Below are 17519 nucleotides of genomic sequence, written 5' to 3'. Positions count from 1 at the left end.
ATGAAATATTTATCCAGGAAGATACCTTAAAAGCGTGGGGCATGGCCTTCCTTTTCAGAGGCTGTCAGTTTGATTACCAGATTTGCCGTAACCTGAATTGTCTGTTTCATCTTGTTTGTGTACAGGAGCTCTGCAAATAGAGAACAGCGAGGAGTCAGACCAAGGCAAATACGAATGTGTTGCAACCAACAGCGCAGGAACCCGCTACTCTGCCCCAGCTAACCTTTATGTTCGAGGTAAGAGCAGCATCCACCCAAGGAGGTCACTCTCCTCCTTTCCAAAAGGCTCCGTGGCTTTCAGTGAAGGAGTGTGTTCCCTGCCTTAGTATGTTCCCCAGTCACAGCTGGTGGATTGTGTGATGTGGCCTTTTTCTCAGAAACCGGCTAGTTACGGTCAATAGTGTCTTTGATCCACGTTGTTTTTGACTCACATTTTTGGAACTCTGTTGTTGCTGCTTATGTGGTATTATGTAAAATGCTGAAATATGGGCAGAATTGGAATTCCTTTCTCTCTTGAACTCCTTAACTTTGTGTCATAGTTATTTTAATTGGGATCAAGTGGTGCTTAATCCTCTTAGTATAAACTAACCTTTGGTGGAGTACTGTAAAACTGGTCATGCTCTGCTGAGCCAGAGGTGCTCAGCTATAGTGAGACAATATTTAGGCCTCTGCTTTGGAATGTGTACCTTTAAAAACTGAATATCTCTTTGGAGTTGTCCTAATCCATCTTATATGCATCAATGACTGAGCCTCTGAGTATTAAGGGCTCACACTGGGAACCTGCTGGAAATTAGCCACAGTTCATATAAAGTGATTTTTCTAATGGTTATGCTATGTTGCCAATTTAAAACTGTTTTCAACATACCAAAATAACTAGGTTTTATATTAGGACGGTCTCCTGACAGTTTTGTTACTCTACATTGAAGGTGTTTGAATTAGCTTGGAGAGAAGCAAGGGCACTTTCTGTTAATTTTGGCAAGAAAAAAAATGTGCTGCTTCATAGAGAACTCTGTAGAACCAGAGCCGCTGGTCAGGAACCCTTGGGAAATGTAGTTACAGGTTTCCCAAGAGGAGAAAGAACATTCTTGTGCTGGTGCAACCCATTGCTTGTTAGGAAGTTAGTACCAGATTTTATTTCCATGTAGTAAATCAACAGTCTAATAATAAAACCTCATATTCATTTCTTCCTTCCTCTGATTTGAAGAAAGAAAATACAGTCTTAAAGCTGTATTGCTTTGGTTAGTATGGAAAGAGGACATGAGAATAATAAAAGTCTTCTCATGGCTGTGTGTTTGCTTCTAGGAGTGGCTTCTGGCATTGTTTTTGTTGCTTATTATGGGGGACTGCTTTTCTATTTTGCAGCGTAATTTGGATTATAAGAGTCTTTGGAAGACTGAAGTATCCAATTAAGCATGTTCAGAAGATGAAGCTATATCTATGCAATGGAATCACTCATTTCACTCTCACAATGTACTTATGGATGATTTTGAACTCCCTGTATTCTTGCAATTTCATTTTTCAGGCAAGCTGTACTAAAACTCATCCCAGATTGACCCTTTGCACTCTGAGAGAAAGAATTCTAGTTACCAGGTTGGCTGTTGTTGCATAGGTTTTTGTGGATACCCAGCTGCATTGCTGTAGTATTTGGGATGCTTTTGCTTCCTGTAACATGCTCAGACTGTCAATGTTCTGTTTTCTGTAGAGATGTGGCTGAAAAAACGCACAGAAGCTTCAAGAGGTAGAAAAAGCATCTTCTTAACAACTTCACGATTTCTTACTAACGAACGCTCTTTGTTTAGCAAATGAATCCCATAGGACTGAGGAGTGCACTGAATTTTACACTTGGTTTGCTGCTCAGCAAAGTTTTCATCTGTCCTGTCTGGGCTAAGCACAGGCCATGGATGGTCTGCACATGTGAGAGGACCCCGACATTCACCAAAGAAAGCATGTTCTTAGGCATATGTTTGGCTGTTAACTGTAATTTTTTTTTTTTTGCACATAAATTTTTGGAACAAGCCTTTTTCTTGCACATAATCTTTACGATGTGAGTTTACAACCCGTGTGATCCTGATAAAGTCCTGATGTATAGTTAAGATGCAATACCCTGTAAATTGTTATCAGATGATATTTCCTGTACTTTCCAGGTCTTAGATGGTATTTCTGCTTACAATTTCTGATAGCAAATGTTCTACCAAAGAAAAAGTCATATTATTACTACATCAGTTAAAGACTTCAAAAAGTTACTCAAACCAAGAACAATATTTCTTTAACGAGCAAGGAAAAAAATAAAATATCTTTCTTTCTTAGGTCTAGAATGCAGAATAAAAGAATCCCTGGGGGGGGTTTCTTGTGATAGTCCTGCAGTGTTGTCATTAGACAGATCAGTGACTTGGAGTAGGATCTTCATAAAGTGCCTGCATCTTTGCTAGAGAGGACATTAATTAATGCTAAATTACAGTGAAAATTAAGTATGTGGGCTGCACTGCCATTGCTTGGTGGTTTTATAATGATTGACCTCATTGCAGTGAATACCCAAGAAGCCACTTCCTCGGGAAGCATGGCTGAGTGTGGAGCAGCAGCACTAATTTCCGCAGTGGAGTTCTTGGGACTGCTTGTGCCTGCTCTCATTTACAGCCTATTGTTTTTCTAATAGTTCAAATGTTTGCTTGTCTCTTGACTCCTGGGATTTATGGTTTTGATCATGTCCTCCCCTTTCCTAGCCTCCCAGGTAATCCTTTGTGAGGGGGCTGTGTTGGAAAGCACAGGCTCATTAGCATCTTTATACTTTTCACACTAACAAAGGAAGAGACTGGGTGCTGAGAAGGAGTATCCAGGCACTGCTCAGGGCTTTCTGTATCAGTGAAAAAACAGGAGGAGGAAGGAGCAGGCTACACCAGTGTCTTGTCTCTGTGAATCCTTTACAGCCAGCACTTCTGCACAGATGGACTTCATTAAAAGTTAAAACATTTCCACACCAGGGATTTGTAAAGGAAAATGGATGCATTTTCCTTGCAGCTATTATTTTCATCTTACTAAGTGTGCTGGAAAGCAACCCTCATAAGCCTTCTGCTTGTGGACTGATGGGTCTATCTGGCTGCTGCTGCCGAGCCGGGATGGGGCTGGGGCTCGGCACTGGGATCTGACTGCCTCCCACTGCCAGAGGGTTGCAGAAAACATCCAGACCATCAGAGGAGCAAGAACAGGGTGAAAGCAAGAGCAGGGAGCGTGCCAGGGCGAGGTGGCTATCTGGGGCATAGCAGGGATTTTGAAGGGGGCACAGTGGCATATTCCTGTCCTGCCCTTTGAGCACAAGCATGTTTGCCAGGGCTGGTTTGGATGTTGTTGTTACCACCATGAGGAAACACTCATCCATTTGTGGTCCATGGTTACATCTACCACAGTATATTGTAACAGTGATTAGATTTGGGACTCAATGGTGCTGAAGGGAGAAGGGAAGGGAATAGAAACATATGGAAGATGTGATTCCTCTAATCCAGAGAGCTTACTGTCTAATTTAGTAGCAAAAGATCCAAGAAGTTTACTCAAGGCATTCAAGAAATTGATTTAAGAGTAGAAGGCAAAATGGACCTAGTGTGGAAAAAAGAAAAAGGTGGTGTCATTTCATCATGCCCACTGGGACTACAGTATAATTGCACTGATTCACTTACACTGTTGGTTTTTAATGAACGCATTTCATTTTTCATTTGCCTACAGCTTCAGGGACATCTGCAGAAAGAGGAGCATTTTCAGCCAAAAGTCTTGTCCTGTGAAATACCTGTGAAGGTGGTGGCCTGTGTGGTGCACCCCTCAGCAGTGGCACTGTTATTTGACTCTTTCCCTGTATGAAGAGGTTTTTCCACCCTTCTATTTCTCTACACATGACATTATTTTTTTCCTACTTCAGGGAAGCAGATGAGCAGGAAGGCTGTGTAGAAGAATATCCTTATTAATACACTGTGGAGTTCACTAGGTGTGTTCCCCAGTGCTACTTACAGCAGTGAGCAATGCCTACAGAACAGTACTTACGGGAGCATTGCCTGCATTTCTCATCAAATGAGAAATCTGCTGCCCAGTTTTCACTTTTTAAGTGCTGCTTTTCAGGCCTTCAGGGCATGGCCCTGTGGGGCAAGCACAGTGAGTTCCCTGGCCCAAAATGCTACACATACCATACAGAAGCAGCCACACAGCTACTTTTAGAAAAAGACCATTTAAAACTGAATTGTCTGCTCTTTCCCCAAATTGCAAACTAGTAAATCAGACTGCAGTAAATAGAAATGGTATTACTGCAAAAATCTGTGCTTTCTTCATCTGCTTTTTGAAAGGCCAGGCTAGTGTTTCGCTTGGCAGCAGGGAACCTTGCTTGGAGTCCGAAGTTTTATTTGCCAAATTTCACCGAGGAGCCATCACCCAAAAAGAATTTTGGATAGTGGCTCTGTTCCTAGCAGCAATTCTCTGGCCTTTGCAGAGTTTTACCCTTGGGAACTTGGCACTAGCTTAGGCTCAGACATGGAGGGAGCTCACCAAAATGGCTACTTGTGGCTATATGATACTTACTGCAGCAGGGACCTTGTGTAAATAATAATAATTCCGAATGACTGACGTGGGCCTGGAGCAGCAAGACTTGACGCCTTGAAAAAGAACATTTTCTGCTTATATAATATTAAAACGGCTAAAATAGCAACAGCAGTCAAAGCTTGAGGCTATTGCCAGGAGAACAGTAGAAGCTGAGGACAGTGGTTGAACAGTCAGGAACCGAAACTGGGGATGTCTGAAAAATTGCTAAACAACAAGGGAGTACAACCTCTTGTTTACAACCCAGCTACATGCACACTTCTGGCAATGTGCTCCGTTAAACCTGCCTGTCCTCAGGGTTGATGAGGGTGACAGTACTTGCCCAGAGAGGGACATTGCCAGTGCTTGAGGGCCTGGCAGTGATCACAGGCAAGCAGAGACTGGAGAGACTTGTGAGGGAGATGCCTGGATGACAGGAAACATGAACTGGCAGTTGAATCAGGCTGGATGACCCAGACTGCTGCTTCGGACAGATGTCTGCCCTGGACCACTTGAAGAAGCAAAACCAGGCTGCAGCAGAGGCCACAGAGTGAAGCCCTCAGCAGCTGGTACGTGGCTGAGGAGGCTGCAGGTCTGAAGGGCCACGATCCCCCTGCTCTGTGCAGTCCTGACCTCAAGGTAACGCTGCAGCCCAGCAGCGCGACAGAGGGCAGTGACACTGATGAAGAAAGGGCACTCCTTTTTACGGGATTTCAGTACTTTTGACTTCATTTCCTCTGCCGTGGGGTGCTTCTCCATGCTGAAGCTGTGGCCATGTTCCTGTAGCCCAGGTCAGAGCAGCTGTGGTTTGGGCAGGGGCACCTCTGTTGGTTGTTAGCAGGCTCAGGGCGAGCGCAGCCCGAGCTGTACCGCACACGACACCAGCAGACAGACACTGCTCACTCAGAACCACGGCTCATGCTGCCCCAGCTGTGTCTGTCCTCATGCTGGAGCTGCCTGCCTTCAGAGCCAGAGAAGCACATGGAGGCTTCTGCCAAGTTTTCTCCTCCTCACATATTACTATGAATATTTTTGTCGTATTTTTCTCCTGGCATGAAGTGTGTTGACCATCAGTGTTGCTCTGAGCATTCTGCTGTGCCATAATGATTTTAATGATCATGGTTTAATAAATAGTAGTTCTTTGTCTTTCAGCGAGCACATTCCATCTTAAGATTTCAATGTGCTTTATAGAACTCAACTAAATAAGCTTAACAATTTTATTCCTTGCAAAGTCCTTTGATGGTTCAAAGTGCAGTGTGAGGCTCAAGTCTGATTATTTGTAAAATGACCTTTATGGAAAATAGAAGGAGAGTGACTGGTGGCTCAGTGCATGATAATGCAACACAGAAATGGACTTGAAAACCTCTTTCCCACATGACCTGCGCAGACGTCTGTGGAACAATTAGGCCTGCATATCTGTGCCAACTAAATGTCCATTCCCTCCCCTTCCATATCCACTTGCACAAAGGGCTAAGAAATACATCTCTGGTGCTCTGAGATTTTCTGCTCTTAATTGAATTCATGCATGCATGTGTGTGCACTATGAATGGGAAAGGATGGTTGGGCGCCCTGAGCATCCTGTCTGTCTCTCTAGGATGGAATATACTCATCACTGTGGCATGAGAACATTGTTCATCGGATATAATGGGAGGTTGTCTTATTCTCATGTAATCTGGCGTAAAAAAGACAATCTGTCCTTTTGTTCCTCTATACCACTAAAAGCTGTAAAGGATAAAATTTGATTTATATGGAGTCCTTGAGACACAAGATGTGCTTTTGGAGATAAGCAGGAACAGGTTCATCCCCCTCTGGGTTTTTGTTAACCTCTCTGTCTTTTTTATTCCAAAGTGTCTGGGTTGGCCTTTATAGTTATGCCTTGCATAGCACCAGAGGGTTTTTGCACAGGACAGATGCTAGCAGATCCCAGCAGAATTGCAGAGCCAATTGGGATAATGAACTTTCTTGTTGCTTTCAGGAAAATATTAGCTTCCCACTCTGAAAAGCTTTCATAATGTGTTCCTTTGTTTGAGCTAGTGATCTAAACTTTTAGACCTGTGCATTCGTGTCCTGGCCACAGCCTCCTGCCTTGTTTCAGGAAGCTAATTCCCAAGAATATTCAAAGGCAGAGCCTCCCATAAGTCCAAATTCATTCTTTCTGCAACAGGCTGCTATGGTTAGAGTGCTGCATAGACAAGCACATCTGTGGCAGGGTAAAAGCCAAATTCAATCGGCATGGGAATTTCTGCCTACAGAGCACGGGAGCCATCCGACACATCTCTGAGACAGCCTTGCTCTTTGCTGTTTCAACTTGGAACTCAAAAGGAGCCCCATTTTTACCTTCTGGAGCTTGCTAGCCTCACTTGACTTGCTTTGTCTTGCACTTAGACTTAGGCATGTTCAACTTAGCTGCCAGGCAGCTCGGGTTTGTTGGGAACAAGGTGGTGTGCCTAGTGAGCTGTCATATTCTGCACAAGGGATACTCTGGGTAACCCCAGTCTTAAATCCTCTGTCCCTACATGGTGGGGTGGCACATGTTATTTACTGTCACTGATCAGAGTCATTTGTTCTGTATAAAAGCAGAAAAACTGTTGATAAAACGTGCTTTCTAGTTTAGGAGTGACATGGATAAGGAATTGGAGATAAGGGAGCATGTGAATGGGATCTGTAAGGAGATGAAACTTTAAATTTGCCATTTATCAGGTTTATCTCAGATAAAGCAACAGCTGTTTAAGCCTTAACTAAAGAAAAAGCAGAATTTGCTGCCCAGGTGTTCCCTCTCACCTTACAGCTGCTCCAAAATAGCCTGATACTGGTTTTTATTGCTTACAAACCACTAATATAAAAAGAGATTAAGAGATAATCCAGCAATTAATGACAAATAGCAGGTCCTAAACTTGTTCCTGTTTGACAAACCAGAAAGTAATCTGTTTGAATTAGTGTGTTTCATGTGTGTCTCCTCACTTTTCCACCTCTAATCTGAAATGTCAACATGTGGGGAAAGCCACTGCTGGGGCCTACTCCTGTCCATGCCCACTGACGGACATGCAATTCCTGCTGGATTCCCCTCCCAAAAAAAGCTCCTGGCTGTCCCCAGCTGCAGCAGCACCCCTCACCTTGTCCCCAGGCAGGCCAAGTGGCACCACAGCGAGTCCCCGTGGTATGTCTGGGGTCCGTCAGTCCTCCCCAAGGGCAGGGGGTGGCTCTGCAGCTTCGGCAGCAAGGACAGGTGTTCCTGTAGCTGTTCCAGCATCATCCACCAGTATAGACCCTTCAGCTTCTTACCCTTCAGTCTCACAGTCCCGGTGGGTGCAGCAGGTTGGTCTGTGCTGGCAGCACTTGGAGTTTGTGTTGCCCTGTTGCGATGTTAGTGCTGCTTTCCAGAAATGCAGCCGTGCACGAGCGTGTCTGGTTTGCCAGAACCACTGTCCTTCCTGGGCAAGGGCAGGAAACAAATCCTCCCTGTTGGGAAGAGCTGAGCAGAAGGCAGGAGCCCCTCATTGTCTGCTGAGGCCATGCAGATGTGATATGCTCCATTAGATTAGGAAATAAAGTGTTAGCTTGGGAGCAGCAATAAAAAGGTTCCCTCCCATCACAGGGTCTCGCAGGATCAAATGAGCCTTATGTTAATGTTTTGTAGACCAAGAGGTAAATCCCCTGTGTGAAGCAGGCCAGAGGAAACCTGGACCTTAAGCTAGGACTGTTTGTTTTGAGGATGCCTGGGTGGGGCTCCTTGCTGGATGTGACCCTCATTTATGGGCCAGTTTAACTCTGAGTTGGCTGGTTCAGGTCCCCTGGTATCAGTTCAGTTGAAGGAACGTAAACAGTGTTTTGCTGTTCTCCAGCAAGCTCCACTGCACTTTGTAGGCCACTGTGGTACCTGTTATTGGTAGCTTGTTGTCTTGCCTGTACCATGTCAGTGTTGGTTAAAATGCTGTCCTCTGGTCGCTGGACGTGGCTGACTGTACTGTTGCACTATATAATGCCACATGCTGTTCTCTAATTTGCAGTGTTTCTGCTGGAAAGCAAAATCCTCCCCCCGCCTTCTCCTTCCCCCATCAAAAATGTGACTCATAAGCAGTCTTTAACTATCAAATCCATTTGTGTATTCTCTCGGTGAGGGTTCGATTACAGCTGATACACCACGGATCTGTAGCTGGAGTGAGGTCACTCCTGCTAGAGAAATAAGATCTTCTTTGTCTATGAGGAAAATGCAACTAACCTTCTACTGTCTCTCCTGCAGGAACAAAAACTGGGACCTGCTCAATTCTCTCTGGGTGTTTTGTCCTTCTGATTTCTTGTCCATCTCTCACTCACAGCACAGTACCAATAAGACTCTCCCAAAACTGAGCCCAGCTGAGACTGCGCATGTCTGTCACTTGCCTAATACCTCTCTGCTGCATTTAGCTCTTTGTTTGGAGAGGGGGAACAGCTCTTCATGGTAGAAGATTTTTCCATTCACCACTTGGAACATTTCTTTCATACTTTATAAAATTCAGATCTATGTATATGCTCTTCCCAGCGTGTGGTCAAATGGGTTTAAAGTGCCTTTGCCATCATCTCTGTAGCTGGAGTGGGTGTGTGGGAGCAGTCTGTGTGATGGCTGGAGTCTCTCGCTCTGCGTGTGCCTGAGTGTTTTGCACATGTAAACGTGTCTGTGCTTTCAGCATCTGGCCCAGAGCAGGGCAGTCCCTGAACCACCCTCATGTGAGTATGTGTGGGATGTGAGGTCCCCTCTGCCCTGCCTTGAGGAGTGGTGAGTGGGTCCGGGAGGCGGAGGGGCCGGCCCTGCTCCGGGCCAGAGCGGTGCGAGTGCGGCGCACTCTGTCCGTGGAATGGTGTGTGTGCACGGTGGGAAGCCGTGGCTGACCTCTGTAGTCTTGTCTTGTCGTTTCAGTGGTGTGCGGACAGATGAAGCTTGGCCTGTTTTTACTCTCTGTGTTTTTCCTTGTCTTTTTTTATTCCCTCCTCATCTTCATCGCACTCTGCCATCAAACAAAACAAACTTTCATCTCTCAGATCAGCGAGAAGGTTGGTCCTTTTCACTTCTTATCCATCTACAGTACGCCACGTCAGATGGGACTTTTCCAGTAGGGAGAGGAGAGCCATCCCCAAAAGGGGAGGGGGCCCTGCAGATTCTGGCTCCTTTCCAGGCGCAGCCACAGTGTGCCTGATGAAATCTGCTTACTGTTTGCTGTGACTCTGGTGATGGCATTGATACTTTGCTTGCATGCCTTTGTTGCTTGAGAATGCACAGAATATATTTTGCATGCGAATACCAGCAAGGGCAGTTTTGTCAAAGGCAGGGTAGGAAGAAGTGCATGCTGCTGTATGTGGTGTCCTTCTCTAACCCTTTATCTATGCTAGGTGCAAGTGTAATACCTCTAAACTGCTGCTGCTTTCTGGCTGGAGATCAAGAGCAGTCTTTGGAAGCAGAGATCAGAATGACCTCCAGTCCCCTCACAAGCTGCTAGGGAGAGCAGGTTCCTCAATTCCTCCTGTAACTTTAAAAGTTTTAACTTTCTCTAGAGGCGAAAAGCTTACTTTTGATCTCAGCTGAAGGAGAACCCAGCATGCTGCCCTCACTTGCCACGAGGCAGCAGGGGCAGCTGGCTGAGATGCAAGTCCCTCGTGCTGAGGCAGCTTCCCTGCTCCTCGGCAGTCCCCGCTCTGGCGGTGACCCGTTCTCCATGCTCAGAGGTCTGCCTCTGATTTCTTCCCTGGGGCTGGGTCTTCCTCTTTGCTGGCAGGAGAGAAGGCAGCTCTGGCAGAGGCCCCAGACATACCCCAAGGTGGCTCAGGGAGGCCCGTGGTGATGTGCACAGGAGCTCGTAGCCCCTCAGCAAAACCTGCTTTGTGCTTTGCCATGCTGTGTCTTCCTGCCCTCAGAGAGCCAGAGATGAATAAAGGACAATAGTGAAAGGTGACTCCGGCTTTTAAATTAAATCTAGCTCCAGACCTAGCTTGAGGCACTCATGGTTTCATGCTGAGGAAAGCTGGTGTTTCTGGCAGAAGTCCTGAGTTAGTTTCTATAGATGACTCCTGCACCAAACAGGTTCCATGCAGGTCTGTCCCTCCACAGCACTGGAGGTGAGGGATGCTCACAGCAGCTCTCCAGGCCAGCATTGCTCCCAGGGAAGAGACCCTGGCTCCTCTGACACATACTTTCAGGCACCTGGATGAGTTGATCTTATAATCGTCACTGGAACAAGTTTTAACAAGTTGTCATAGCAGTTGTTCCAGTACACTGAGTTCGATCCCATTTCTCTCCCTGGAACGTGCTCTCATTTAGATTGCACTGAGGCACGGGACCTTTTGTTGTTTACCCTCTAAAAATAGATTTTGTAGAGGATAAAATTACCTGAGCCCAAGACAACGATGAAAAATGAGAACAAGGAAGAAAAGAGAAGAAATTAAAGCCAAGGCCCAAAGCCTCCCTGATTTCAGTAAATTTGGAGCACTGCTGTGATGGCTGAGGCACCTCTGGAGAATAAACCTTTGACAGGGCACTTAAATGTTTTAGCCACATGGCTTAGCTGAGGGGAGGCAGCTGAGAATGGATATAAGCTAGCAGGAGTGGAGAATTTCTCATTCTTTGTGTCGACCCCTCCTTCCCGCTCCACCAAAAATACCCACGTACACAAATATTTAATGTGAAGCCAGAAATTAGTTTCTAAATATTCCAGTGGGATTTGCCATGCTTATAATTTGTTTGGCGCTGATAATTACATCTTACATTTTTCCAGCTTTACTTAAAAGTGTGTACTGCTAACCCATGCATTTAATTATTGCTCTGTGACTGCTACAAGGTTATTTATTAACGAGTTATTTTATCTTGATACAGTGGATCTTTTCTCTCATTCACCTCCTTAATGTTGTGTTATTTTCATCAGAGAAATTTCAGAGAGGGGAATGCAAATTGCAGAGCTCCACAATCTTGCTCTCCCTTACTTTGCTATTAGTATGTCAGTATGCTGAATGCTGATGTGTCTCCAGTGCTGCACCACTGTAATGATATATCCTCTTTTATATGTGGTTGTCAGCGCAAATAATTAGACCTAAAAGTTATAGCTGAAATATAATCCAAAAATGGCAAGGCCCTGTTTTGGAAATTGTCTATAAAATGTCAGCACTCAAGGATGCATTGGGAGCATAAATAGTACAGCATTGTTTGAGCACAAGATTAGACTGTAAATGCATTTTTTCTGGTTGCCATTTTTCCTCTCCTGCTGTTGATTCTGTCAATAGATTGTGAGACTTCAGCAACTGCCTTTTCCATTTGAAGTCCTTCCTTAAAATGATAGCACTAGGGAGAGATGAAAGGTGTCTGTGGATGAGTAAACCATGCAGACCGATGATCATGTTTGAGGTTAGCTCCCAAATTCACTCCTTCCCGACTTGGAGGAGGTGATTCCTGAGGAAGGCGGGAGTTCTGACAGGATAGGAGTGTGCCAAGGGCAAGAGCACACACCATGCACTAGGGATCCCTCAGCTTGCCTGGCTGGAGTAATGAAAGTGGACAGTCTCATATTCTCAAAGGTGTGCCCCAGCATCACACACTACTGCGTTTCTCAGTTGGGGGGTTAGAGCAGAGCCCCCCAAACTTGCTTTGGCTGTGCTGGGTCTAGGAGGAGCAGCAGCCCAGGCAGTCCTAGTTCTCCTTCAGACCAAACAGGACTTCAGGCTGCTCATCCCTCATGCAGAGGAGGAGCGAAGGGGAGAGGATGTCAGGACAGCAGTGCAGGACCAGAGCATCTGGAATTGCCTCAGAGAGGAGCAGAGAAGTGTGCAGAGCACAGGTACCACTCTCCATCACCATGGGGCAGCGCTCAGGGAGCCTGCCATGGGGTGCCAGGAAGGGGAAAGATGGTGCCCAGAGTTGGGTGCCAGGTAGGCATGGTAGGAAGGAAATCAAAAAAATGGGAGCAGGCAAGTAGAGGTGTCTGGATCTCTGCTAGCTAGAGGGAGGGGTGTGAGCGTTGTCATTTGCTGAGCTGTACTGTGGCCAGGACAGCCAGCAGGAAACAGCAATTTGGTTTCCCCTTCCCTAGCAGCACTGCACGGTTTTGAAAGCATGGGCAGTCCTCCTGGCACTGCTGTGTTTCCAGCAGGGCCTCGATGGATGCCAGCAGTGTCTCAGCACATGAGAGGGACTAACAGCACCAGCCTGAGAGCCCTGAGCTCAGAGCCTAGGGCTGTTGCTGACAGCAGCAGGGAGGGGGGGTCCCTGGTTCTCCGAGGGGGTAACGTCACCCTCAGAGGGAACCTGAGACGTTAGGAAACAGCCACTCCCATGCTGAAAGGAGCCAGGCAATCGATTGATGCTCTTTGCTCTCAAGGCAAGGAATGTGCATGTTAATGCATGCTGAATTTTTAACATTTCTCAACCTTTGTGGCTCTTGTGTTGCCTGCTCCCCTCCTTCCTCCCTGCAGTTCCCCCAGCGAGTGGGGAACCAGTCTCCACACTGTCTTTTCTCCCTGTCCTGTGAGATCCAGGGCAAGGGCTCAGGTTGCACTGCCCTCACTGCTCACTGGTCCAGGGTTTCGCTTCACTTCCCAGGGAATGCTCTCAACGGGGAGGTGTGCTGAATAGTGGAGCAGCACAGAGCCCTTACAATGCCTATTCTTGGGATGAATGATAATGAATCTCATTTTTGACAGTCTGCTGGTTTAACTAAACCTCTGAATTATACTATTGTCCATTGAAATCATTTTAATATTCACAGCAATTTTCCCTGTGCTGTTCTTGCAAAACCTCGAAACCACCTTCTTCTGATCTTTATCCAAAAAGAAGATTAAAAAAAAAATGCAAATTCATGTCGAGAAAATTGTAATAAGGAGTGAAATTTCATTGCTGCAGTAAATGAAGAACAACAAAATTTTCTGGAGCACTTAAGGTAGCATCATGGACTGTGCTAGCCCATGTGATTTTACTTGTAAATTGGACAGAAATCCTGAGAATGCTGCTTTTTGAGGAGTTATACTGATTTAAATTATTACCAGACTCTTAGGCTAGAAAAGCAAGCGACTTAAATCATTGGCATGAGCCTGAGGAATGTGTTGATGGTGCTGTACAAGCTGCTGTGAGAGCTCTGCCAGCTCTCACTAATGCTAACTGACAGCACCTCCCCTTCTCCCTCCATACTGACTGGGACAAGAAGCTGCCAATTATCCCCCAGGAGGATGGGAGGCCGATGGAGTCCATCCCTTCCTTTGCACGTGCTCCTGCCAGGGCATCGTCTGGGCCAGATCTCTTACCAAAGGCACTGCCCTGACCCCCTCCCGTGTAGAGAGCTGACCCCTACACATGGCATCCATTTTTAGCAGCTGCGGTGCCTTGGGCGCTGCTGCTCTCTGGTGCAGAGCAGTGAGCCCATCTCGGCAGCTCTGCCGGTGTGCTAACGAGGGGAGGACAGCTCAGCCATGCTGGGTCGCAGAAATGCACGGCAGAGGCCTCTTTGACCACTCCTCTGTTGCCAGGCTGGAGAACTGAGGCCCCACACAACTCCCTGGCTGTGGTGTGCAGGAGGCACGTCCTGTGCCGAGGCTGGTGAGGCCTTTGTACACTCTTGTACTGTGATCCACAGGAGAGTTTTCCCTGCCATTCTCCTGTCCCTTCTCTAGGCACAGGAGTGCACTAACCACCTCTGCTGCTCCCCTGTGTGTGGCACAGGGCAGAGTGCCTTCCAAAGGGGCTCAGCCCTTCCCTTTGCCCTGCAGAGCGCTGCTGAGACAGCCCCCAGCGCCTCTGAAGTGCCTCTTCCCTGTGCTGTCCACAGGGGAGCATATGACAGTCGCCTGCTGGCATCCCTGGGGGGAGATGGCCACAGCACCCACTGCCTCTGCAGGACACATCAAGGGCAACACAGCACTGATGGGAGTCAGACAGCCCCAGGAGCACCCTGAAAGCAGGGACACTGGGTGGGGTGCAGGGGAGTCTGTGGCGGGCTGTGCTGCCTCTGGTCTCACAGGGCTGGAAGTGAAAATCTGGTTTTGCATGCTGGGCTCTGACTTCTTTGCATGGCCTTGTGTCCTCCAGTGTCTTGTCTTCCCGTGTCCCTGTACATGAGTTCCTGTGCCCCTTCCCTCTCCCTGTCCTGCCCTTCCACCACTGTCTCTCTGACTTTGTAGTGGCCTCCGGTGCCTGCCAGCCTGTTTGCCTTGTGCACGTGCATGAGTGTTCTGTGCACACCTATGGCTTTATCCTCAAGATTTGGTTTTTTTTGTTTTAATACAGCTTGGGTGGGTGGGTGGGTTTGGTCCTTTGATGGGGACGGAATTGGAACAGCTTCTGCCTGGAATAATTCAACGGCATTTTCATTCGAAAATGAAACCTAACTCTTAACAAATGGTGCTGGGATGCTTTGGTTGGAAATACACACCATCATGTTAAACCATTGCCATGTCCATCAGGTTAAGTCTGTATTCTCATGACTGTGTAGCATTTGAGTACACTTTCAGTTCTGTCTCATTTGGGGAGTGCTGCCCCATCAGTCAGGTAACACCTCACTGGTGATTTCTCATGTAGGTATTGATTGGAAATTTAATAATTGATTAAAAGAAGCATACAGCAAGACTTTGGATTTAGACATTCAAAAAAAAAAATGCAAAGGAAGTTATCCTTACCCTGCCTGGTAAGGAGCTAATGAGCCCTGTTTTGTCACTGAGACGATGTGTAGTACACACACGATGTTGACAGTATTGTCTAATTTATCACAAAGTCTTAGCTCTGTTGTACATGCTAGTGTGGGGGCTTCTGTGTTCAGTCTATTTCTGCAAGCCTGATGGTTTGGGGATGAATCATCCAAGAGAGCACTAGTGAAGTTTGATTTGGGGAGAGTCAGCTTGGCAAGCAGAGCTGACACCTCTGCAGCTCAGGGGGGTGTCAGCAGCTTTACTGTCCGCGGAGATGCCGTGGTGGCAGCAGCCAGGCCAGCAGAGCCACGGCTCCCCAGACCCCCCTCGCCCGGGGGGCCAGCTGTGCCTGTGGCATGTTGTGAGCTGGCACTGCTCAGGCTCCTGCCCGATTTCCACCTGCCCTCAGTGCTGTGGGGGTTTTGCTGCTCTGCCAGCCCGGTGCACTGATGGAAGAGCATAACTGGCAGGGAGAGGCTCCTCGGGAGCCAGTCAGTCGTGAACCCGGCCGCTGCCCCGGGGCCGCTGTTCTGGGGGAGGAGGCTGGAGGAGAGCGGGGCTGCTGGGCGAGACACGTTCAAGCAGTTTCCTTTTTTAACTACAGACTAAAATGAGCTTGCCCAGAGGAGACAAAGATTTACCGAGCACAGTTGTTTCTCTACCCTTGCTTAAATAGGCCCATAACACTAACCCTGAAGAAGGGGCCTCATTTCTCAGTGTCATTTTCCTGACGGGAATGCATATGGCAGGCAGCTTTAGAGGTTTATTGTAGCTGAGAGTTGCTTACAAATAAGTCTTGAATGAAATACCCAGCAAGGGATTGATATGAAGAGAAGCTGTGCAATGCAATAAGGAGGAATACATCTCCCGAAGAGCTGCCACAAAGGTGGGAAGGGTTCTGCCAGCCCAGCTCTCTTCTGTCAAAATGTATATGATCTCACATCTGTCAGGATTAGTTCTCTCCTGCCCAGCAAGGTGATCTCTTCAGGCCCTGACAATGTCATGCAGCTCTGGTGACTATTTTTTCTGAGCCAAGGTAGAACCTGAGTTACATTTTGAAAGGAATTATATTTTATTTAGCAGCACACGTGTGCTAATTCAAAAAAGAAACCCTTTCTGCTGCCCCTGCCCAAACCCTATGAGGTTTAGGGGATGGGCTGCTTTACTCTAGAGCTAATAAATTGAACAGGTAATTCCGTTTTGCAGAGCTTCAGTGGGCCCTGCACAGAGAGAGTGTGTGACCGGCATTTTGCATGCTCTCTAATTAGAGGGATGTAATTTAAATGAAGGAATGTTTCATGTTAGTAATATGATTTCAAAAGGCCATGTTTGGAGGGAATGGATTGAGCCATCCCTTAATGAGTTCTTCTAATAAGATGCCAGTGGCAAAGGAAGGAGAGCAAAGTGTGTGCAATTTGGCAAAGTAGCGAACAGCTTTTGCACTTCATTTTATCTGCCCTGGGGGGTAGACAGGCAAGAAGGTTGAACCCCTCTCATGTACTCCCAGAGTGCAACTGAGTGCTCTCTGCTGGTTCTGTGACCCTACTAGCTGTGTCCTCCTTGTTTCAGTGCGGCGTGTTGCTCCTCGATTCTCTATCCCTCCGAGCAACCACGAGGTGATGCCTGGGGGGAGCGTGAACCTCACGTGTGTGGCAGTAGGTGCTCCCATGCCCTACGTGAAGTGGATGGCTGGTGTGGAGGAGCTGACCAAAGAAGATGAGATGCCTGTCGGTAGGAATGTCCTGGAGCTGACGAACATCATGCAGTCTGCCAACTACACCTGCGTGGCCATCTCCTCCCTTGGCATGATCGAAGCCACAGCCCAGATCAGTGTCAAAGGTAAGGAATTATTCCTTGTGGTGCACCTACTTTGGTTTCAACACTGTAGCCCTTTGCCAAAGTGTTTTTGGCTGCAGCCAACTGGCTGCAGTCTTCTGTGACTTTTCTACCTTGCAACTTTTCTACCTTCCACCCACAACTTTGGTTTTTGCTGCTCACAGTACGGGACTTCCTCTGCAGGTCATCTTCCCTCTCCCTGCAAGTGGCATGGCGGAAGACAAGCTTGTGTCAGGCTGGGTCCCTGTTAAGCCACAAGAGAACCTCTCTGAGTCTGTGTTTATCCCAGCAATGTCTGTCTTGTTCCATGCATCAGCAGGATCAGCTCAGCACAGCGGCAGACTGTGGGCTGTCCTGGGGCAGGGTCTGTGGATGTCTGCAGTCAGAGGGCTGTTTGCACAGAGACATCCTCTTGCACTAAGAGTAGGACAAGGTCAATCCCAGCAATGTGAAGTGTCTGTGGAACTCAACAGAATGAGCATCCTCCCCCCCTGCAGGGAG

The 17519-nt window shown here is 47.2% G+C and overlaps 1 protein-coding gene across 19 annotated transcripts in view; it reads left to right on the top strand.

Annotated features, from left to right (window-relative positions):
- The window catches only part of PTPRF (protein tyrosine phosphatase receptor type F), a 375667-nt gene that overhangs the window by 284665 nt on the left and 73483 nt on the right, over positions 1–17519 (top strand). For all 19 annotated transcript variants that reach the window (XM_064665453.1, XM_064665471.1, XM_064665465.1 and 16 more), the window contains 2 exons: positions 126–236; positions 16752–17021. In XM_064665453.1, coding sequence (XP_064521523.1) covers positions 126–236; positions 16752–17021 — 381 coding nt within the window. The remainder of the gene's footprint in view (positions 1–125; positions 237–16751; positions 17022–17519) is intronic.

This window comes from Pseudopipra pipra, chromosome 9 (assembly GCF_036250125.1).
Source record: "Pseudopipra pipra isolate bDixPip1 chromosome 9, bDixPip1.hap1, whole genome shotgun sequence".
NCBI classification, from domain to species: Eukaryota; Metazoa; Chordata; class Aves; order Passeriformes; family Pipridae; genus Pseudopipra; species Pseudopipra pipra.
This window is presented reverse-complemented; position numbering and strand designations above follow the sequence as displayed.